The sequence below is a fragment of the Haliotis rubra genome, unplaced genomic scaffold, assembly GCF_003918875.1.
Source record: "Haliotis rubra isolate DU_JTF1 unplaced genomic scaffold, ASM391887v1 Scf201, whole genome shotgun sequence".
NCBI lineage: Eukaryota > Metazoa > Mollusca > Gastropoda > Lepetellida > Haliotidae > Haliotis > Haliotis rubra.
In genome coordinates, this window is record NW_025766015.1 from 230,416 (window position 1) to 255,920 (window position 25,505).

The 25,505-nt window shown below is 39.8% G+C and overlaps 1 protein-coding gene across 1 annotated transcript; it reads right to left on the reverse strand.

The window, feature by feature from the left end:
• Nucleotides 1-1,886: 1,886 nt before the first annotated feature.
• Nucleotides 1,887-6,334, reverse strand: LOC124275688 (BTB/POZ domain-containing protein 3-like). The gene is made up of 4 exons (XM_046711312.1): nucleotides 6,176-6,334; nucleotides 4,908-5,067; nucleotides 4,050-4,329; nucleotides 1,887-3,242 (listed from the first exon to the last, which is right to left on the reverse strand). Exons 2-4 carry the CDS (start codon nucleotides 4,975-4,977, stop codon nucleotides 1,955-1,957), a joined length of 1,638 nt encoding a protein of 545 aa, XP_046567268.1. The 5' UTR covers nucleotides 4,978-5,067; nucleotides 6,176-6,334; the 3' UTR covers nucleotides 1,887-1,954.
• Between the last annotated feature and the right edge of the window lie 19,171 nt (nucleotides 6,335-25,505).

Genomic DNA, 25,505 nt, shown 5'->3' on the forward strand with positions numbered 1-25,505 from the left:
TATGTTGTACAATGTCTTACATAAAATGGTATCACAGAACCGCTTTTTTGTCTTCTGAAAAATATCACAGAATTGTAAATGTAGCATTGGTTCGTCATCTAACTTCTACGCTGTAGCATGTAAGCACCTATAGAGAAAGTCACATGTCTAAAACATGGCCCGTCTGGACACAAACCAACTCGTCACTTGGCGGGGTCTCTATCTTAACATTTACAGTTTTGGCACGATGGAAAATCATGGTTGTCTGTACACACTAAACATTTACACTTTGTGACAGCTGAAATACATGACAGTCCGTAAAATTCTAAAATTCTAAAAATTTACAGTCAGGACAATTACACTTGAGAGTCTTGCTGGAATGATCGATAATCGGAAATATCGTGGATAGGAAAAATATTCATGATTATTGATATGAAATTGTAATATCGTACAATAACTTTTGTGATAGAAAACGTATCAATTTTCGCTCACAATATACAAATTTTATTCATGACAGCTTCTAAATTATGTTCAGGACGCTTTGTTGTCAATAATAATCCAAGTATAAACATGTCGCCAATCACCAGTGATGTGAAATGTATTCTTTTCTTTCAGACATTTTTTGCCTTTTTGTTTGAAGTTATGTCTCCGATATTTATCGATAATCGATCAATCTTTAGTTAATGATTATCGATCTCTATGATCGATATCGATAGCTAACCCTAGTACATACTCGAAGGATATACCCTCTTGACATAACTGTTACATTTGACAGTCTGTACCCAATCGTCATTCCATTTACAGCCTTTATATCCTGTACACATTTGCAGTTTGACACCTGAGAGTTTATATACATTCTAAACATATACATCAAGAGTATTAACTGCACTTCTGTGTTATTTTGGTGGTAATCACTGTAAGTCCAGACAGTATCGTTTTTCTATGAGTGAGTGAATTATATTTTACGTCGCCAAGCATGAACACGGTGCTTGAAAACGGAAAAGTTATCTATCTGAAAGAGGTTGATCATCCATAAAGACCAGTCAGTCCTATTACTTACAACTTCTAGAATGTCTCCCAAACAGTTCATCATAGTTCTTCATCATATCTTCGTTATCGCCGTTTTTCTTATACGTGTACCGCTTGGTCAAACACATGTAACTTGAGTAACACAGCAAGGACCATGATTGGGACTATGGTCTGATTGGACCTTTCACAGTACACTCGTGAGTAATACATGGTTTGTCCATCGTTGGAAGCAAGGGTTCTCGGATTGTGGTGTCCTGACTGACATGCCAATTGTTCCACTTTGTCCTGACTATGACTAATGCCTTGTACACATCCTGAACGGGCAGGGGTAAGGCGTTGACAAATCTAGAAGCATAATCCAGGAATCCGAAGCTCGATCTTACGTTTCTGGTACGTCTAATGGAATCCATTCTACACAGCGAATTGTAATGCTAAAAGCTTGCACCACCAGTATCTGTTCTTAAAAAAGGTTGACAATAATTAGCTATACTGAAAACAAACAAGGTCAGCAAAAGCAAATCTTTGCATTGTCTACAGCGACTGCAGACATCTGTCGATCGGAATGCCACGCATTACCTTTTTGTAGCGGTTGCAGGTTAAAAAGGGATTTCCAATTTCCAATGTTTCGATGATGGATCGGGCTGAAAGGAACTATAATGAGACGTGTTCCAATCTATGCATAGCCCAAGCGAGCCCAATATCAGATTTTAATGAGATTGATAATGCACAATGTAAAGAATCATGTAATGCATTTTTCGGACTTTCCTTACGGCCTGTTAAAGGGGAGGTGGGGTAGCCTAGTGGTTAAAGCGTTTGCTCGTCACGTCGAAGGCCCGGATTCAATTCCCCACATGCGTACAATGCGTGAAGCCCATTTCTGGTGTCCCTCGCCGCGATGTTGCAGGAATATTGCTAAAAGCGGCGTAAAACCATATTCACTCACTCACTACAGCTTGTTAAACAAGAGATATGGAACTTGAAACTGGTCATTTCTAGTAGCTCTCGACTCCACTTGCTGAAATTCGAACGTAACGCCATGAGAGATCATTTGCTCTTTTGGATCGCTCCCATACATGCATGGCGGGCCACGGATCAAGATATTAAGTGTATACCACTTTCGGGACGCGAGTTTGATCGGCGAGGGGAACAATACTTCAAATATGACATCTTCCTTGTTGGCCTTGCTGGAGGATGCAATATTGGAACCAGCGATCTCGACGTTGAACTCGTCGTCAAGGTGAGCTTCTACGTCGTAGGTTGCGACATCATCATCACAAGGACCATACAAGAGAAAGCCGCACAACTCAATATCTTCACGACATCGGAACTTCATAGGTTCCCATTCTCGACCTCGACATGTTCTCCCGAATGATTGCACCCTGAATCTGTTTTCCGTCCTGTTGCAAACCTTTCTCGTGCCTTTCTTCTTCCTACCATCTCTGTGGTTCTCCTTCCTGTTTCTTCTGTAACCCTTAATGTATCTTTCATCCGCATAGTTGTCCTCCAAATCGGGTCTTTCTTCTTCACGGCTGTTTCCAGCAAACCCTCTGTGTGTCCTGCTGCCCTGTCTTGGATGATTTATATCTGGAAGTCTTCTTTGTTCCATATCATCTCTGTAGGTGACACTACCACTGGTCTTGCTACCTTTTGTACTTCCCCACTGACCTTTTCTTTCGTCCTTGTTAAACGGTTTAATATCCTTCTCAGGAAATATATTATGAACAAATATTTTCAGTCTCTCGTGATCAGCAAGTAATCCGCTGGCTCCGACTGTGTCGACGAAGTATTTCGAATCCATCAGTGGAAACCTTACGCACATGAGGACATCGCCTAGGATCTGTCGCTTGGTTTTGGGCGTGATCTCAAATTCCTGACGCTTGCATTCAGCCTCCGCCCACTTGTTAACAGCCTCAAACACAACCGTCTCATCCGCTACCAGATCATCTGGGCGCACGATCTGGTCAACGCAGGTGTGACTCAGTGCTAGGAAACTGGGTGTTTGCAGACACTCCTCGCCGTTTCTATGGATCATCTTCAGTGCCTTGCTGAACAGCTTCATTTGGTTGGATTGGAATGCAGCTTCAAGAACAATGCAAGCATTGAGTGGGGTGAGGTTTTCTTTGAGATAGTCCACGCACATGTCCTCTAGGCCACTGACCCCATACTTCCGGGCTGCATACAACAATGAGGTTGCATTTTTGGGATCGATCTCGGCCTCATTTGTGTACAGGTATCTGAAATAGGAGACAGATACTAAAGTAACTAACAGGCAATAATCTAACCTGATCAACGATCAGAGTTACATCCCTTGCTCGTCATTGTTCAGAACACCGATTGATCCAGATTTTATCATTGATCTATCAGCAGCATACAAACGATCGTGAGCTTCAACCTAGCCTGGACTTCTATTTTTTCAAATATTCATCTGTAAGTAAATGACATCTTTACTGTCAAAGACGTTAGATCTAACTCAAAGACGTTAGATCTAACTCAAAGACGTTAGATCTAAAACTTACCGTCTTATCTAAGGAGTATGACCTCCAACACTTGCATTTAATACATCATTTGTAATAATTCAAAACACAGACCCAATCTAGCACTGTTTCGATTTGTTTGGATTTGCCTCGTCAGTGTTCCAAACATGATTGTGGGTGGTGGGGTAGCCCAGCGGATAAAGCGTTCGCTCGTCACGGGCCACATGGGTACAATGTGTGAAATTCTTTTCTGATGTCCTCTGCCATGATATTGCTAAAATATTGCTAAATGCGACGTATACTATACTAGTTCACTCCAGGCATGATTGTATTCTCTGCTAAACCGAAACGAATATGACAAAATTTCGAACTATGTTACGATTAGAATTACTTCCCTGGTTCCATTGAGTTCGAGTTCTTTGTTGACAGATTTTTACAAGATAACTGTTCTTTATTATTACAGCATATATTGTTATAGTCACGATATGGCTGCAATACTCAATCTTTACTCACTCACTCACTCACTCATTGAGTTCGACTTAACAGTATGTAATGAACGTTTCTTACACGAGGAAGGTATGGAAGTCATCTGCTTCAATGTCAGGGATGGACATGTCGGTGTCGACACGGTTGACTTCCGACAGAATGGCGGCGAACACACAGCTCCGACTGATGAGGACAAAACGATGAGCGTTCACGGTCTGACCATCACGGCCTACCAGGAAGCTGACGTCACATGACACTTCCGACTTCAGCATGTGCATGTTACATTCCTCGACTGTCTTCCCAGCCTGCCAGTTGTCCACAGAGCCGAAATTTCTGGACCTTCGTGCTGTCGGGGCAATATCTATAACAACATATATGTATCAATGTAAAATTGTGTCGTGGGATTACTACTCTTATTATAAAAATGAAATAAATACATATAACCGGACATTATGTGTGTGACTATTAAGCAAACCGATTACAAAGAAATGAAAAAAAATGGATAATTTTTTTTCAAAAAGACTCTTTATTGGTATTTATTAATGAATAATGTAATTGATCTATTATTGCAACCTGATAGAGAAATCCCAACCAGATACTTTACAATTAATAAAGTTTGAAAATCAAAAGAAATACAATAAAACTTTTGCTTTATTAAATATATCAATATTAGGAAGGCTTCATGGTGGTGATGGTTGGAGGGTGGCGGTGGGTATTGTTTCAGCTGCAGCAGCTAAACCAGATAATTTGGGTTTTTTCAAATGGAAACTATCATTCTTTAGGTTTTATATTTTGTGTTTAAATATATAAAAACATCTTGAGCAAAGCAGCTTCTTTTCTCAAGCAAACTCATAAAACTGAGTGAGTTCACCATTGAATTTTCGACGAACCCGCTAATGCTATATCTGTATATATTAACATATGTGTCATGTACAGTACCGTTAGTGGTATGTTCACGGCCATATACGGGTAGAGCACCCGATCCATGTAGCGGTAACAGGGGAAACATTGGATCCAAATGTCTGAGACGATGGTTGACTCTACGTTTTCTGGAATCGTCCAACTGGAACTGGAGCTCCGTAGTCTTCAGTCCCTTCGTCTGTAATGTACACATTATATACTCATGCCAATAATGGTTGTCACCCCTTCAATTTTTTTTATTGGAGAGGGGTGGTGGTGTCAGTGTGTGGGGGTTGGGGTGGGAGAGGGTGACAACCATTATTGGCATGAGTATATACATAACCGTGCGTAAAAAGTACACCAATACCGTAATCATGAAGAAAACTAAAACGCTGTAAGCAAAGTCTATTGAATGATGAACACAAAACCGTCAAGATGATATGTGAATGCCTAAAAATCTGTAAACGCTGCTTGGTAAAACTGTCAAAATGAATTAATCATATTTTTGGCTCAACAATTTCCTTGTTTTTAAAGAGTATGTTCTAGATAAATACGTTCATGAGTGATGAAAATGTCACTGATCGCTTCACTGTGCCTAGAGCCACACTGATCCGCCCAAGTGTGTATATTCCTTTCAAAGCAAACATTTGGCCTGCACAGTTCTCCACGCGGGACAACTCCTTTATGATTTCGCTATGTTTACATGTTGTGAGGCGACCATTGTTAGAATGTCAACTTGCTTTACACATAAACATCCATTCCTTAACTTCACATTCGTATATCTGCACTCATGCCGGTCCGTTTAAACTTGACAACGTGTTTTTGTTTGTTTGAAACACAGTTACCCAAATTATTAGACACATGGACATACGCTTTTGTTTACATCTTGTCCCATTTCGTTATACATCAACTGGACGAAAAATTATTGTTATTTTATTAGTTGTTGATTAGATTTTGGGGATTTATTTACTACTTTTACATATCTACTTTTGTTTTCATTTCAGGAGAAATGCATTCAGAACTTGAAACCAGAATGTGGTGAATCCGGCTACAACTGTGTTTAATTCTTGGTCAAACATGGCGCTACCTGTCGACACGCTTTTCTCATTAAAATCACGTTAAATATTACTCAGTGCGTTACTACTGTGTGAGTCAGACAGTGTCATCGAACTACAGCGCTGATCATATCTGCCACACCACTCGGAAATGTGGGTCAATTACAACCATAAACGCACGAAACAATTAATCTCTTTTATATCAATATGTTCGTACAAATAATCCAGAAATATATATCATGACATGCTTACCTGCACAGGTATCCAGGTGTGTCGCTTCTGTCCACATGCGCGTCTCTCACCTGCATTTAATGAAGCGTGACGTACCTCCAATACTGACTCACACAAATGTACCGTTTAGCTGCATGTTGACACAATCAGGCGATATGCTTCAGTGTGACACCGGGCTAACTATCAGTGATTTCAGTGGAGCTGGTAGTTTCATATTCATGTGTACGTCGCTCTGTCCTCACACCGCGTCCACTTCTTTCCTTGTCAGGTGAAGTTTTCCTGGCTCTCGGTTTAGTTCCTTGTCACGTAATTTGTTCAAGATAGTCTATTCTCTCAAACAGGTAGACACGTGAATGTGTAGCATACCTTTATTTTTTCTCGTTGTCTGTTTACCAGACTGAAAATGAAAATAGTGTGAGCACTGTCAGTGTGTGTGTGTGAGAGAGAGATAGAGAGAGAGGAGTGTGTGTGTGTGTGTGTGTGTGTGTGTACATACATACGAACAAGTATATGTATATGTATGTGAGAACGCGTGTGTGCGCGAGTGTGTACGTTCGTGTGCGAACATGTAATTGTACATGGTATGTGTATAAGTGCGATGTGTACAGACAATTATGTTGTATGCGAAATGCATGTGTGTACATAAGTGTACGTGTGTGCATGAGTGTGGAGATATGTGTGTGTATATATGACGGTGGACAGGTATATGTATGCAAACATGTACATGTATGCGCGTACATGTGTGTGTGTGTGTGTGTACAGGTGTAGGTGTTCATGTTTCTGTCTGCTTAAAAGTACGTGAGTGTATGTGTCTTTGTGTGCCCGTACATGTATGTACCAGCGTCCGATCGATGTTGACATCCATTGTAAACAGTGTGAACTGTGAGCTATATGTACAGCTTCAGCAATGACTACACCATTGTAAACAATGTGAACTGTAAGCTATATGTACAGCTTCAGCAATGACTACACCACTGTAAACAATGTGAACTGTCAGCTATATGTACACCTACAGCAATGACTACACCACTGTAAACAATGTGAACTGTCAGCTATATGTACAGCTTCAGCAATGACTACACCATTGTAAACAATGTGAACTGTCAGCTATATGTACAGCTTCAGCAATGACTACACCATTGTAAACAATGTGAACTGTCAGCTATATGTACAGCTTCAGCAATGACTACACCAACGTAAACAGTGTGAACTGTCAGCTATATGTACACCTTCAGCAATGACTACACCATTGTAAACAATGTGAACTGTGAGCTATATGTACAGCTTCAGCAATGACTACACCATTGTAAACAATGTGAAGTGTGAGCTATATGTACAGCTTCAGCATCTACACCATTGTAAACAATGACTACACCAACGTAAACAATGTGAACTGTCATTTATATGTACACCTTCAGCAATGACTACACTATTTTAAACAATATGAACTGTAAGCTATATGTACAGCTACAGCAATGACTACACCATTGTAAACAATGTGAACTGTGAGCTATATGTACAGCTTCAGCAATGACTACACCATTGTAAACAATGTGAACTGTAAGCTATATGTACAGCTTCAGCAATGACTACACCATTGTAAACAATGTGAACTGTAAGCTATATGTACAGCTTCAGCAATGACTACACCATTGTAAACAATGTGAACTGTGAGCTATATGTACAGCTTCAGCAATGACTACACCATTGTAAACAATGTGAACTGTGATCTATATGTACAGCTTCAGCAATGACTTCACCACTGTAAACAATGTGAACTGTGAGCTATATGTACAGCTTCAGCAATGACTACACTATTGTAAACAATGTGAACTGTGAGCTATATGTAAGCTTCAGCAATGACTACACCATTGTAAACAATGTGAACTGTCAGCTATATGTACAGCTTCAGCAATGACTACACCATTGTAAACAATGTGAACTGTGAGCTATATGTACAGCTTCAGCATTGACTACACCATCGTAAACAGTGTGAGCTGTCAGCTATATGAAAAGCTTCAGCAATGACTACACCATTGTAAACAATGTGAACTGTCAGCTATATGTACAGCTTCAGCAATGACTACACCATTGTAAACAATGTGAACTGTCAGCTATATGTACAGCTTCAGCAATGACTACACCATTGTAAACAATGTGAACTGTCAGCTATATGTACAGCTTCAGCAATGACTACACTATTGTAAACAATGTGAACTGTCAGCTATATGTACAGCTTCAGCAATGACTACACCATTGTAAACAGTGTGAACTGTCAGCTATATGTACAGCTTCAGCAATGACTACACCATTGTAAACAATGTGAACTGTCAGCTATATGTACAGCTTCAGCAATGACTACACCATTGTAAACAATCTGAACTGTCAGCTATATGTACAGCTTCAGCAGTGACTAAACTATTGTAAACATTGGGAACTGTCAGCTATATATACAGCTTCAGCAATGGCTACACCATTGTAAACAATGTGAACTGTCAGCTATATGTACAGCTTCAGCAATGACTACACCATTGTAAACAATGTGAACTGTCAGCTATATGTACAGCTTCAGCAATGACTACACCATTGTAAACAATGTGAACTGTCAGCTATATGTACAGCTTCAGCAATGACTACACCATTGTAAACAATGTGAACTGTCAGCTATATGTACAGCTTCAGCAATGACTACACCATTGTAAACAATGTGAACTGTGAGCTATATGTACAGCTTCAGCAATGACTACACCATTGTAAACAATGTGAACTGTAAGCTATATGTACAGCTTCAGCAATGACTACACCATTGTAAACAATGTGAACTGTGAGCTATATGTACAGCTTCAGCAATGACTACACCATTGTAAACAATGTGAACTGTGAGCTATATGTACAGCTTCAGCAATGACTACACCATTGTAAACAATGTGAACTGTCAGCTATATGTACAGCTTCAGCAATGACTACACCATTGTAAACAAACTGTCAGCTATATGTACAGCTTCAGCAATGACTACACCATTGTAAACAATGTGAACTGTGAGCTATGTACAGCTTCAGCAATGACTACACCATTGTAAACAATGTGAACTGTGAGCTATATGTACAGCTTCAGCAATGACTACACCATTGTAAACAATGTGAACTGTGAGCTATATGTACAGCTTCAGCAATGACTACACCATTGTAAACAATGTGAACTGTAAGCTATATGTACAGCTTCAGCAATGACTACACTATTTTAAACAATGTGAGCTGTCAGCTATATGTACAGCTTCAGCAATGACTACACTATTGTAAACAATGTGAACTGTCAGCTATATGTACAGCTTCAGCAATGACTACACCATTGTAAACAATGTGAACTGTGAGCTATATGTACAGCTTCAGCAATGACTACACCATTGTAAACAATGTGAACTGTGAGCTATATGTACAGCTTCAGCAATGACTACACCATTGTAAACAGTGTGAACTGTGAGCTATATGTACAGCTTCAGCAATGACTACACCATTGTAAACAATGTGAACTGTGAGCTATATGTACAGCTTCAGCAATGACTACACCATTGTAAACAATGTGAACTGTAAGCTATATGTACAGCTTCAGCAATGACTACACTATTTTAAACAATGTGAACTGTCAGCTATATGTACAGCTTCAGCAATGACTACACTATTGTAAACAATGTGAACTGTCAGCTATATGTACAGCTTCAGCAATGGCTACACCATTGTAAACAATGTGAACTGTCAGCTATATGTACACCTTCAGCAATGACTACACCATTGTAAACAATGTGAACTGTGAGCTATATGTACAGCTTCAGCAATGACTACACCATTGTAAACAGTGTGAACTGTGAGCTATATGTACAGCTTCAGCAATGACTACACCATTGTAAACAATGTGAACTGTGAGCTATATGTACACCTTCAGCAATGACTACACCATTGTAAACAATGTGAACTGTAAGCTATATGTACAGCTTCAGCAATCATTATGACTACACTATTGTAAACAATGTGAACTGTCAGCTATATGTACAGCTTCAGCAATGACTACACTATTGTAAACAATGTGAACTGTGAGCTATATGTACAGCTTCAGCAATGACTACACCATTGTAAACAATGTGAACTGTGAGCTATATGTACAGCTTCAGCAATGACTACACCATTGTAAACAGTTTAAACTGTGAGCTATATGTACAGCTTCAGCAATGGCTACACCATTGTAAACAATGTGAACTGTGAGCTATATGTACAGCTTCAGCAATGACTACACCATTGTAAACAATGTGAACTGTCAGCTATATGTACAGCTTCAGCAATGACTACACCATTGTAAACAATGTGAACTGTGAGCTATATGTACACCTTCAGCAATGACTACACCATTGTAAACAGTGTGAAGTGTGAGTTATATGTACAGCTTCAGCAATGACTACACCATTGTAAACAATGTGAACTGTGAGCTATATGTACACCTTCAGCAATGACTACACCATTGTAAACAATGTGAACTGTGAGCTATACGTACAGTTTCAGCAATGACTGCACCATTGTAAACTATGTGAAGTGTGAGCTATATGTACAGTTTCAGCAATGACAACACCATTGTAAACAATGTGAACTGTCAGCTATATGTACAGCTGAAGCAATGACTACACTATTGTAAACAATGTGAACTGTCAGCTATATGTACAGCTTCAGCAATGACTACACCATTGTAAACAATGTGAACTGTCAGCTATATGTACAGCTTCAGCAATGACTACACCATTGTAAACAATGTGAACTGTCAGCTATATGTACAGCTTCAGCAATGACTACACCATTGTAAACAATGTGAACTGTCAGCTATATGTACAGCTTCAGCAATGACTACACCATTGTAAACAATGTGAACTGTCAGCTATATGTACAGCTTCAGCAATGACTACACCATTGTAAACAATGTGAACTGTCAGCTATATGTACAGCTTCAGCAATGACTACACCATTGTAAACAATGTGAACTGTCAGCTATATGTACAGCTTCAAGCAATGACTACACCATTGTAAACAATGTGAACTGTCAGCTATATGTACAGCTTCAGCAATGACTACACCATTGTAAACAATGTGAACTGTCAGCTATATGTACAGCTGAAGCAATGACTACACCATTGTAAACAATGTGAACTGTGAGCTATATGTACAGCTTCAGCAATGACTACACCATTGTAAACAATGTGAACTGTCAGCTATATGTACAGCTTCAGCAATGACTACACCATTGTAAACAATGTGAACTGTCAGCTATATGTACAGCTTCAGCAATGACTACACCATTGTAAACAATGTGAACTGTCAGCTATATGTACAGCTTCAGCAATGACTACACCATTGTAAACAATGTGAACTGTCAGCTATATGTACACCTTCAGCAATGACTACACCATTGTAAACAATGTGAACTGTGAGCTATATGTACAGCTTCAGCAATGACTACACTATTGTAAACAGTGTGAACTGTGAGCTATATGTACAGCTTCAGCAATGACTACACCATTGTAAACAATGTGAACTGTGAGCTATATGTACAGCTTCAGCAATGACTACACCATTGTAAACAATGTGAACTGTCAGCTATATGTACAGCTTCAGCAATGGCTACACCATTGTAAACAATGTGAACTGTCAGCTATATGTACAGCTTCAGCAATGACTACACTATTGTAAACAATGTGAACTGTGAGCTATATGTACAGCTTCAGCAATGACTACACCATTGTAAACAATGTGAACTGTCAGCTATATGTACAGCTTAAGCAATGACTACACCATTGTAAACAATGTGAACTGTCAGCTATATGTACAGCTTCAGCAATGACTACACCATTGTAAACAATGTGAACTGTCAGCTATATGTACAGCTTCAGCAATGACTACACCATTGTAAACAATGTGAACTGTCAGCTATATGTACAGCTTCAGCAATGACTACACCATTGTAAACAATGTGAACTGTGAACTGTCAGCTATATGTACAGCTTCAGCAATGACTACACCATTGTAAACAATGTGAACTGTCAGCTATATGTACAGCTGAAGCAATGACTACACCATTGTAAACAATGTGAACTGTCAGCTATATGTACACCTTCAGCAATGACTACACCATTGTAAACAATGTGAACTGTGAGCTATATGTACAGCTTCAGCAATGACTACACCATTGTAAACAATGTGAACTGTGAGCTATATGTACAGCTTCAGCAATGACTACACCATTGTTAACAATGTGAACTGTGAGCTATATGTACAGCTTCAGCAATGACTACACCATTGTTAACAATGTGAACTGTCAGCTATATGTACAGCTTTAGCAATGGCTACACCAACGTAAACAATGTGAACTGTCAGCTATATGTACAGCTTCAGCAATGACTACACTATTGTAAACAATGTGAACTGTAAGCTATATGTACAGCTTAAGCAATGACTACACCATTGTAAACAATGTGAACTGTCAGCTATATGTACAGCTTCAGCAATGACTACACTATTGTAAACAATGTGAACTGTCAGCTATATGTACAGCTTAAGCAATGACTACACCATTGTAAACAATGTGAACTGTAAGCTATATGTACAGCTTCAGCAATGACTACACTATTGTAAACAATGTGAACTGTAAGCTATATGTACAGCTTCAGCAATGACTACACCATAGTAAACAATGTGAACTGTGAGCTATATATACACCTTCAGCAATGACTACACCATTGTAAACAATGTGAACTGTCAGCTATATGTACAGCTTCAGCAATGACTACACTATTGTAAACAATGTGAACTGTCAGCTATATGTACAGCTTCAGCAATGACTACACTATTGTAAACAATGTGAACTGTCAGCTATATGTACAGCTTCAGCAATGACTACATTCATCACTTTCCTTTACTAGTTCACTGACTCAAAGAATGCAAATATCCTGCACAGACATCCTACATGATCAACATCATCAACAACATTTACGGTAAAAGTGCCATACATCATCGTTAATTAGGTTCGCTGTGGAAATTTTCAGCGACGCGGATTTCAAAATGAAGTGAGTGGGTGTGAATTTGAAAGATTAAAGTAGTACTGAATTATTCAAGCTGACACATAACTGGTCCATCTGATACAATTAAACAGAAAGGTATATTGAGGTAGTGTATTGAAGCTGCTTACAGCAATGTTCCAGCCATGTTTTTGCAGAAGACACAAAGGAAAATCTTTGCGCGTGGTACCAATAAAGGGAATCGACCCGGCTCCCGGCATGACGAGTTTAAGCTTTAAGCTTTAACCTACCGGGGTTTGATTTACGTGGTATAAAATGGTGATCTGTTGAAGTTTTAATTTGGATAATGTTAGCCCGAAAAGCATGTATGTGCTTCGAGGCACTTTTCATACCTCCAATATCAATCCACTATATATTATGTCCCTGGGAAGGCGGGCGTGTAAAACTAATGGCAATATTCAAATTCAATCATTTACGTCAACAGAAAAAATAGTTCTGAGATTTATAAAAAATCACATATAGTCCGTGTTGCTGAACGAACGATTGGGATAACGCGATCTCCAAAAGGGACTGGTGTTTCGTCTATAGGATCAATGCATTTACTGCATAGACATAGAAAGTCGTCCTAGGCGGTGTGCAGGGAGTCACTGGATAACGGTGACAGGTGCGTCACAACAACACTGGCAACATGAACATACCTGCGCCGTGATGTCATCATACTTTCAAAGATCAGATAAGATGAGGTCAGAGTGCAATGTCCAAGTTTTATCTCACGTCCACGTTCCGTTGTTGTCGTACAGTAAACGAAAAATTGTCCCTTCACAAAACTGGATTTATTAACGCGGGCATATTTCTTACATTGTACATGTTTAATTGCAGTTTTGACAAATTCGTATTTTACATTCCGCCTTCATCAGCTGTTCACCCAGCTTATCAATCACAGTGTTCTGATAGCTGTAATATGCATGTTTTCGTCCACGGAAACATTGTTGTGGATATTACGACGAATACTGTTATAACTGCGTCTATGTACACACTCTATCACCTTTAAACTGTTGGGATTACCTTCATAGTTGCCTCGAGGCGTTCATGCTCCGAAAGCGTAATTCCCTCAAGCATATACTTTCTTTGTCATCATGTCCTACGTAAGGTATATAACATGGAAATGAAATCGGCAATGCAACATTCATCATCATCATCGTCGTCATCGTCATCGTCATCGTCATCGTCGTCGTCGTCGTTCTTTATGTGGATCAAGGGCAGAGGCAGGTTCGGTGATTTGGTTGTGCACGTGTCACCGTACGCGTTCACGAGGACGCAGATCCCACACTGGATTGTCACGATTAAATACACTTCGCAGTCATATCGCTGTAATATTGCTGACATTTGTGTTAAGTCTAAATAAATAGAGAATATCACCCGAGTGTCCTTTGATATCAAATATATCACCACGGGTTGATAAAGTTACAAATAGCCGAGGCTTGCCGAGTGTTGATATATTTGATATCAGAAGACACGAGGGTGAGATTCTATTTATCATCAAAAATCACTCTTCATTAGGTTTCAATGAAAAATGAACACGGTATATGTAAATGTAATAACTGGGGTAAAATGTAATAACATTGCGACAAATGTAACAACTGCTGCAAAATGCAATAACACTGAGATAAATGCAATAACATCGCGGTAAAATGTAATAAAACTACGACAAATGTAATAGCCAGGGTAAAATGTAATAACACTGCGACAAGTGTAACAACTGGGATATAATGTAATAACACTACACCAGGTTACTGGGGTAACAACTGCTGCAAAATGCAATAACGACTGCGACAAATGTAATAACACGCTGCGACAAATGTAATAACTGGGGTAAAATGTAATAACACTGTTATTGTGTATAATATCAATCACTGGATATATTATTTTATTCTTATGCATATGAAATTATATCATTTCCAAATCATTATATCATAAGGAACAAAATTGTACAGTCAAGCAGGATGGTGTTGATGGCTCCCCATTGCTGCATACTTAAAATGATCCACAATGCATATCTAGGCGCACACTTCATGCAGCCCTGCACCCCAAAAACATCATGCAAACACTGTCAAACACGGTCCACGATGTTTTGTTTGGTAGAAAATTTCTTTTAATATTCTCATTCGGGAAACGTTGCGATGTGACTGAGCATAGTCTGTCTCACAGGCCCTGGACTATATTATTTTGCCTATTGCCTAGCCCTGGCAATGCTAAAGATTTCCCCAGGTTCACGATTTCCCATCTCACTGGGGATCCTTTTCAATTTAAGTTATATACATTCAGAGACTAAGCGTTAGTCTAGACTGAGCATGGCATGTACACTTTCGTGTTCATTTTGAATAACGATAAACAGGAGCGGATGTAAAATCACACATTGACTCACAGTATCTGGTCCCAAGAGGAAGGGAGATCACTCGTGTCACCACGGTTGACATCCTTTCATCATGCGGACTTTTAATGAAGAGATATATTCGAGATTTATCGCGGGCTTCACAGAGTATTATCGAACCCAAATCTCAGGCGAGGCGAGCCAAGGCTTTAACCATAAGGCTTTAATCTTCCTGTATCATCAGGACATAACGTTAGGTACGAATTCAAGTGGTGTATTAATTGCCTTGAATCAGTTATAGGCCCTCTAATAAATAAAACAGCCCAGAATCTGCCCAGCGTCCTTTCTTACACATACTGCAAACATAAGCTTTACAGCTATATACAGCCACACATGCTTGGATTGATTCTGGACTGAGTATGGTTTTACGCCGCACCGATGACCCCCCTGAAGATAAAGTTTAAACGCGGAGGGAAACTCGTGTTGTGTCACTTTTTTATGGATTTCTTTATACATGTACTACTGTGCATTTCAGAACACTGCGTGAAGCCCATTTTCGGCGTCCCCCGTCGTGATGTTGCTGGAATATTGCTAAATGCGGCGTAAAACAGAAACTCACTTATATCAGCTGACAACTTTGCATAGAGTTTATTGGTTACAATACACTGTAGTATACGTCATACTACACATGTCTCTAATTAAATACGTCTGTTGGATCACAGCCATTGTCTGAATTCTAAATAATAATAATATTAATAATAATAACCTGACTGTGCCAGGATCACCCGAACCCTCTCTGCTGCATACTATCTTTAATCTCTAAAACATAATAATAACAATAATAATAATAATAATAGCTTATACTGATTAAACTTGTATAAAGTAGCTTATGTCTTGTGGCCACGTCTTTATTGTCTTTAAGGATGTATGTATTAATGGTAGTTGTAAATAACGATTATTGTTCTCTGTGACTTTACGATTATTAAAGACATTGTTTTCTTTGAAAATGCTCATTATTACCTTTCCCCTTTTCTGAATTCACTTCAGATATTCACGTTCGGTAGGATATAACTGCATTTACTGGGTTTATTTTAGCTGTAACATTTAGAAGCCATTTATGTTTTAAAGGCACAATTTCACAATTTTGGACAATATTTTGGCCTATAGTACACATATTGGGGCATATGCACTCACTTTAGCTTCCTATTGATGCAATAAAAGATTTATTATCACTGACGACTTGCCTAAAATCGATTATTGAAACTTCGAGGCGAACATCTTCCAAAGAAGAGAGAATACTTGCCATACATGGCATGTAAACATTAGCTCCGTACATCGAAAACTGTCGCACGCGGTGTTGTCGGTGTTTGCTGAACTGGTTTCAATCACAAGTTACGCCAGACATTAGCGTCATTTTGTCTAGGACTGAGGTCTGTTTCCAAAGGAGTGATAGGATATTCGTGAAGAGCACTCCAAGGGACATAACTCTATGGGGTTCGATTGAACTAATCATCGGCCGGTACGGGCGCGAGAGTCGATTTAACGTTGCATTAATTCATTCGAACTTTTTAATTTAAAATTGTAATCTAAATACCTAATTTTTGGGGAATAAATTATATGGTAACTTCAATGAGGGCTGATAGTATTATTTAATTTTAAAGAAGTGTGGTGTGACATTATGCCTATAAGTACAGTAATTGTAAGTATTTTAGGTCAACTTCAGTAACTTGTCACCTTCGATACACAATTGGTCAGCAGACGTTTGTGATAAGTGAGTGAGTTGGGTTTTACCCCGCTCTTAGCAATATTCCAGCAATATCACGGTGGGGGACACCGGACATGGGCTTCACACGTTGTACCCATGTGGGGAATGGAACCGGGTCTTCGGCGTGAAGAGCTGAACGCTTTAACCGCTAGGCTACCCCACCTATGAGTATGGTATAGCAATATTCAAGGAATATCACACCAAAAATGGGCCTCACACATTGTACCTATGTCAGGAATCGAACATGGGTCTTCGGAGTAACGATCAAACGCTTAACCACTCGGCTACCCCATCTCCCATGCTTCAGGCGAGTGTTCGTTTACATCACGAGGGATCGGCTGCATTTATATCCATGCCGTGAATCGCTTACTTTCAGCAGCGAACAGGTCCAAACAGCGAGAATTAACGTCAGCCTAAGTTCCAGCTAATACACCAATACTCTCCAGGATCAAGGCTCCGAGGAAGGATATTGTCACACAATAAACTGAAGCCCCTACTTTCTGTGCTTACTCCAAAACAAGTCGCCCAAAATGTCTAGAATTGTGTATAGACGCTTCAAGCAATGCTTCTTCGTGAGAATTAGAATGTCAGTTGTCTGTCCTGAACGAACCATATGACCATCATTAACAAGGACAGACAATGGGAACACTGTGAAAAGGGCGAATGGGTTATTCAGTGAACAAAGGTCACGGTCTGGGAGGTCATGGGGGAACGGCTGGATGACGTCACGAGTTCTCCCCGAGGCTTGTCTGTGGACATCAAGTGCTCTGTTTTGGTTCAGTTTTAATGCTAACTGGGTAATTGCTTGAATATTTAAAACAGAGGCATTAAACATTACTCACTCACTTACTCACAGCTGACTGAAGTAAGTGGCTACATTTACACTAGTGAGTTTAAACTTTTGATGGGGAGTATATGAATGGATATAATATTAATTACAGATTGATACTGTATTATTTTTTTTCAAAATGTAAATTGGTCTCCCATTTGCGTAGATCGACGCTCATGATATCAATCACTGGATTGTCCTGTCCAGATTCGATTTATTTGCATACCGTCGTCATATATCTTGAAAATTGAGTGTCGCGTCAAACAACAAGCAAACAAATAAACAGTCAAATGTAAATGTGTTGAAAGAAATATTTCACCAAATTCATCATTCAAATCACATTTTCTCATCGACAGTAATGGCGCTGTTGCTGAAATCACATGTGGTAGAGGGGTAAGCATCAAATTATATAATTTGTAAATCTGCTTTGTCAAGTAAGATGTTCATGTTGTGAGACGCACATTATGCTTGAATATAACTAAGAGCGCTATTTAACGATATTGTCCCTAACTACAAATGCGCCGGTTTCTCATCATTGTCTCCTACAACACAATCATGACAACGTTGTATAGGTATTATCACTCCAACTACACATGTGGGAGTTCTCATCACTTGAAATAACGCTTAGTTCCAGAAACAACTTACATCAGAGTTAGATGATTAGTGAGACAAGGGCAGCTGCAGGTCTTGAACCAGTAGGGACGGTTGGGTAGTCTGGTGGTTAAAGCGTTCGCTCGTCACGCTGAAGATATGGGTTCGATTCCCCACATGGGTACAATGTGCGAAGCTCATATCTGGTGTCCCCCCGACGTGATAATGCTACCAGCGGCGTAAATAAACTCACTTACTCACTCACTTGTACCTTTACCACTTTCACTGTTGGTATCGTTCTGACAGACATAATCAGGTTTGTTGTTTAACGCCGCACTCAGCAATATTCCAGATACGTGATGGCGGTCTGTAAATAATCGAGACTGGATCAGACAATCCAATGACCAACAGCATGAGGATCAATCCACGCATTTTGGGACACGATGACATGTGTCAACCAAGTCAACGAGCCTGACAAGTCAATCACTCTCGGTTGCCGAAGACCATTTCTAAGCCGGATCTTCACGGGTACATAATCAGGCGAAGTTTGGTGTTACTCAACACCACTGTCTGTCGTCACAGTTGTTTCACGTTTGTCATGAAAGTACAACTTAACCTTCAGTCATTATGTAAGAATCACAGCAAATGTTATGTGGTATAAGTGAAGGTCTTATTTGGGACGGATACGAGATTCAAACGAATGATTGTGACAGGCAGGGGACGCAACTCTACTATCGAGTTATTGCGCCAGTTTGGGTTCTATTTCGAAGTCAAGGTGGCATACCAGGCATCTCACCTGTGTTTATTCCTCCGTATTAAGTTTCTGTATTAACCGGTATCTATAGTGCAAATAGTACCTGCACACAACTTCTGTGGGAAGACTATTTATGTTATTTTGTTTTGACGTCTTGGTAACGATGACGTCACAAAAGTCTACAAAGTACTGTGGCGCAATTGATTCCTGTGTAAGCAGGTCATTGAGTGAGTGAGCGAGCAGGTTTTACGCTGCTTTTAGCAATATTTCAGCAATATGACAGCAGGGGTGACCTGAAATTGGCTTCACAAATTGTACCTACATTGTGAATCGAATCTGTTGATTGAAGTAAGCTTAAAGTGAGTTAGCGAGTTGAGTTGGGTTTTTTTTTTTTCAAACCGCCTTTAGCAACATTCCAACAATTTCAGGGCGGTGACACCACTAACTGTCCTCACACATTGTACCCGTGATGAAATCGAACCCCGGCGTGACGAGCGATCACTGTAACCACTAGGCTACCCCACCTCCCAGGCATAAAGCTATCGTTGTTTCAGTGTTCACAAGGCAAGAATAACTCTTCAGATCGTCTATAGCTTATTACTGCTCATGCTTTAAGATGAAGGATGGATTTAGATTTTTAAAATGGTATTGATTTATTACAAACTTAACCCATCTGAAGGTAAGTTTTTCTACAACTTCTTGCTGAGGTAGCTATTTTTGTTTAACGCTCTTGTATGCTTAATTAAGCTGAATCGCTGTGTGTCAGCTTGATACAGGGGATCGTGACTTAGGAGGGCTACTACGCTGATTAAAAACTATGTGCACTGACATGATACAACCAGAAACGGAATGTGAATCCACGATCAGCTCAGGATTCGAACTCGACCACAGAGGCAGCCATACGCAGAGTCCCAAACCATCTTCCTCCAAAGATTAAGCACCTCAAATAAAAATTACTAGAAACAACAATCACATTAAATAGTGGGGCCTAGTGGGTACAGTCGTCGCTCGTCATGAAGAGTTCCGGGTTCGATTTCCCACATGGTCACAACTTGTAGAGATCATTGCTAGTGTCCTCCTCCGTGACATAACGGGCGTAAAACCATACTTAAAATTGTAAAACGTAATACCTGTAGACAGGTTTGAACTACAGTTCATCTCACTAAATCCCCCTCTGATGTTACACTTAGTCATTAATTTCCCTTAGTTTTAATCAAAGTTTACACGATACCGCTCTTGGAATATTTGGTGTTTTCTATCAAGAACCTGACCACTGGACAATTGTGGTCACACTTTTGATATTTCCCAAAACCATTAATGGCCAAATTTGATCATTTAATCACCCTCAAGAAATGTCCATTCCTGTTAAATGTCTGTCCCACACTTATTAGCATTACGTAAATACTAAAGACACATAGGGGCGCTACCTCGACCTCACCCTTCGGGTTTACAGACAATGCCTAACAGATATAGATATAGGCTGCCAAAATACAATAACTGCGGACTTTGATGTTCAAGAAGAAGGATTACCATTACAAACTGTCTGACATGCAAGACATTGTATTGAAAGTAATTATCTTGAATGTAAATGATTACAACGAACCATTTTGGTAAAACACTTCTCGTTCAAGCATCATTATCAACTGCTTCTGCATCTTCGCCAAGCAGCGTTGTCAGTTACACGTCGTCATCACGGCGGCAGGTCTGGACACATGTTAACACTCCTTTAACATGTGAAGCGAAGAGGTTGTAATTGCCTTCCAAAACACTTAAGGCGCTTGGTGTTTAAACATTGTTTAAGAAGTTACTATGAATAGAAGCACTACGTGCCACCGTACCCTGACGTATCGCAAGCTTTACCTCTCCTCAAAATCAAAATCATTTATTGAAATGCACCCAAAGAACGGTAATTCTGTATTTACCTACAAGATTTGAAGCAAATGGAAGTACAGCAAGATGTCAAATATGATGTATAGCTTCATCAGGGAGTAATTCAAACGTCGACCCTTTGCTACGAAACATTCCCAAATCAATGTTTAACTGACATAAATTGTCTATCTTACTGATAGTAGTTCAGATTGTGTACATCTGAAAGCAACTTTATTAAACAAAGTTCTGTATGATGTGAATTGTCAAAGATTAAGACATCTTTCCCAGCGTTGTAGTGGGCCTAAGCACATTTACATTTAAGGTCATACATAGATTTGCCGCAGTCAGTTTGTCAGCATCAAGACTATACTTCATAATTCAAAGAAACAGAGGTAATAATAGCTCCAATTTTGGGCCGAATTGCCCAGGCGGATATAGAATTACGCCAAAAATGTATGGGAACTTTGTCTGCATGGATGGAATTAGCCAAATGATTTCTTCATATTACTTGGCCGATGTCGATAGACTTGGCTGTAGGAATCGCTCTGGCACTTTGTACCGCCAAAAGTCATTTGATTTCTACATGTTATTGATTGCTTCGTGGCTCTTTATTCGCGGCAAAACATGGATGACTGTGAACCTTCATTAGCCGGTGATTGAAGCTTGAGTTGAGAATACCTTCCTCCTACCCGCTCATCCGTTGTCTTTCATACGTCTACCACCACATTAGGTCTGATGCAGTTTTAAGTAGCTTAGAGTTTTTAAAATTTCGCAATTAAGAACAAAAAGATAGAAGACCTAAGGGGGGCAACTCGTGAATTCCTTCCAAGAAACAAAGAAGAGGAGATCGTTAATCGATAATTCGATGATGCCTTTTTGGGATAAGGGTGCCACATTGTCGTATTGTGGACAAGGAGACTAAATAGTTGCTTTACATATCACTGGCTGATGTCGAGTGTCTGTATATGCATTTGGCATGCTTGGTTGGTTCAGCGGTGATAGCGCACTTCTAATGAACAGTACTAGCAGACGACACACCAATCAATACTTTCGACAGCTGCGGCGCGGGTCCCGCTACTACCCACGGTTTAATAAAGATTCCTCGCCCGGTCCAGAGGTTATTTCAACAGGGAAACCTGGTCGCCCAAGGGTGCCTAGCTCTCTGATTTGCCAAAAGAGAAAAGCCTTTTCAAAAGTCTAATCTCAGTTCCTTTGGACGGGTTATTGAATTGTTCCGTTGTGGCTACAGAGAGGGCTGCGGAGGTGGTTGTGTGCTCAGAGAAGGATTTTATTGCATTGGCGGACTGTTCAGTAAACTTGTAGAGATACTTCAAAAGTTTGGAGCACGCTTTCTCGGAGCGAGGCGACTATCACTCTCCCATTGGAAGTCTAAAAACAGTTGCATTGGCTCATGGATACTTTCGTGTTGAGCTGTCGCTACTTGAAGAGGAGTATGAACTAGGAGGACACTAAATGAGTCGAGAGAATGGATGTTTTGAACTTGGGGATTCTTATAACAGGTGGGTGGACGTTTAAGAGCTTTTTGACTCCTAAGAGCATTCGTCATTAACACGTCTCGCGTATGTTTAATTGAGCATATACATTCCTCGTAAATACTCTAGTTTTTATTCATTTGCTTCTTGAAAATAGGTTTGAATGATTCATTACTGTAACTGGTTTACGATTATGTGTGTCAATGTAATTCAATTGAATTAACGTATTGATATTTCCCATTCCTCGTTTTCAGTCTTTGTGTGATGAAATCACATTCTGTCAGTTTTTAATCGTGGAGGTTCGATTAAACTGTACGTTCAGGTTGGATGTAAATGTACCATTTTGACATTAATTAGCAGCTTCGATTGCATTAGGTTATCAAGTGAGGTAATAAAGATTATTACGTGATGTGATTAAATTTAATCATTTTTAATTCATAATGATAGGGAGACTTATAAAGAGTCACTTTAGTTACGATACTAGGTAGAGTAGTATAAGTTAGAGCAAAAATCTCGTATTGAAATACAAGTGGATTATGTAATAACGAATCGTCTGTGCGTCTGCTGACATTACCCTGGTTGTTCAGTATGGTGATATATAGGTATGAGTAAGGTTTACTGTTGAACTTGTAAAACTCTCATATTGAGCGTGTTTTCCCTACTTTCATTCAACATGCTTATAATGAAAAGTACCGAACATACCTTGTTAATTACAAAATGAATTTTGTCAATATGTGTTGATCGCCAACCTTAAGCTAATTGGGCATTGAACCAGCGCTTATCTGACATCGATTTCGTCTACATTACCTCATTAAACATATACATGTCTAATTTGAAGACCAGAACTGATTACGGCAAGCCAAAAACTATCATGGGACTACGACGGTTTCCGGCAGTACTCTTGGGACTCATTACTAGCCATAGATCACCGTCAGTACCTGGCCAATTTACCAACGCTGTCATCGTGATTTCTCTTTGAAGTAACGCCCTGTAATTCCCTTCTCTTTCTTCGAAGCACTCCCACGTAGATATCGGCTCTCTTAATATCTTCTTCATCGTCACAATCTGTAGAAAGTATTGTCGTAAAGCATGGCATACTCCACATGCTATAAACGGACGATACACATTGTCTCATACTTTTTGTGTCATCTGAAATCCTGATGACTTTGTTTTAGTTGAAAAATGACGAATGAAATATTCTGACAGGTGTGATCAAGGAAATGAAAGATAGCATGTCCGAGATTGATACAGCTTTGACAGAAACATGTTTTCATGTACACGGAATGAGAATTTATACCACAATAGAATTGGATTTATTTGCTGAAGAGACATTACATGCAGAGAAATTGTCGTGACATGTATGTATCATTTTGTATGAAGCAAAGGAGCATCACTGATAGCTTCTCGTGAAGGTGGAGTAATGAGTGTTTGGGCCATATAATTGAGACTAATCGTCCTCTTCATTTCACAATATGTAAATAATGTATGTGTGTGTGCGTGCGTGCGTGTGTCTGTGTCTGTGCCGTGATGCCAAATACGACCTGACAGCGAACGACTGCATGTAGTTCAGCCTTGGTAATGCCGTCATATTTAGTTCTATCTTAGCAGGGGCGGCGGGGTAGCCTAGTGGTTAAAGCGTTCGCTCGTCACGCCGAAGACCCGGGTTCGATTCCCCACATGGGCACATTTCTGGTGTCCCCCGCCGTGATATTGCTGGAAAATTGCTAAAAGCGGAGTAAAACTAAACTCAGTCAGTCAGTCAGTCTATCTTAGCAAGGTGCGTGGATGTGTACTACAGTCTTGGCAATGCCTGTGTACCTCAGCCCCGTGTACCTGCAGCCCCGTGTAAGGCTCATAGAATTAGAACATTACGAAAGTGTGGAATTCCTGGTTTCGCATGTGTCACATTATACAGTACAGGACTGACTATCGCCCCTCGGTAAACCTTTTAAATATGTGTTCTTAAACAAATGACAGTCTACTTTCTATATACACAGGATTATATATGATGCACCCCAAACCAACCACACATTTCGAGCATCACATGTACCTTGCAGGCTCCCTGTGTATCATATACCTTGAACAAAATTCAATTACATGGATCTTGAGCAAGCGTCCCGCGTGGGTCCGTGTGGATCATAAGGATCGACCTAACAGATTGGGCATTACCTTCTCTGTGACCAGTTTAGTGGCGTGACGTCGTACACTTATGGTGACGTCGTACACTTACGGTGACGTCATACACTTATGGTGACGTCGTACACTTATGGTGACGTCGTAAACTTATGGTGATGTCATACCCTTATGGTGACGTCGTACACTTATGGTGATGTCGTACACTTATGGTGACGTCATATACTTATGGTGACGTCATACACTTATGGCATGATTCGGTGTTCATAATATCAATCACTGCAGTATGTACACTCGACTTTAGGAGTAGCAGGATTGTAGAGTACTGCGTTAAACAACAAAACAACACAATAAGAAACCATTAAATAACCTCATAGTATAACGCAATGGTTAATCAATGGACCATAGTTAAGAAATGGACACACTACCCACTTTACGTTAAACCTTTTGCTGCCAAACTACCATATTTCCACATGAAAATATTCAAAGTTTCA

What these genes read in the sequence shown, in the direction of transcription:
- LOC124275688 (XM_046711312.1), bottom strand. Translation starts at nt 4,977, where the DNA reads ATGTTTCCCCTGTTACCGCTACATGGATCGGGTGCTCTACCCGTATAT. An exon ending in CCGTGAACATACCACTAACG is followed by an intron (nt 4,330 to 4,907) that starts GTACTGTACATG and finishes ATGTTGTTATAG; the next exon opens with ATATTGCCCCGACAGCACGA. An exon ending in GACTTCCATACCTTCCTCGT is followed by an intron (nt 3,243 to 4,049) that starts GTAAGAAACGTT and finishes CTCCTATTTCAG; the next exon opens with ATACCTGTACACAAATGAGG.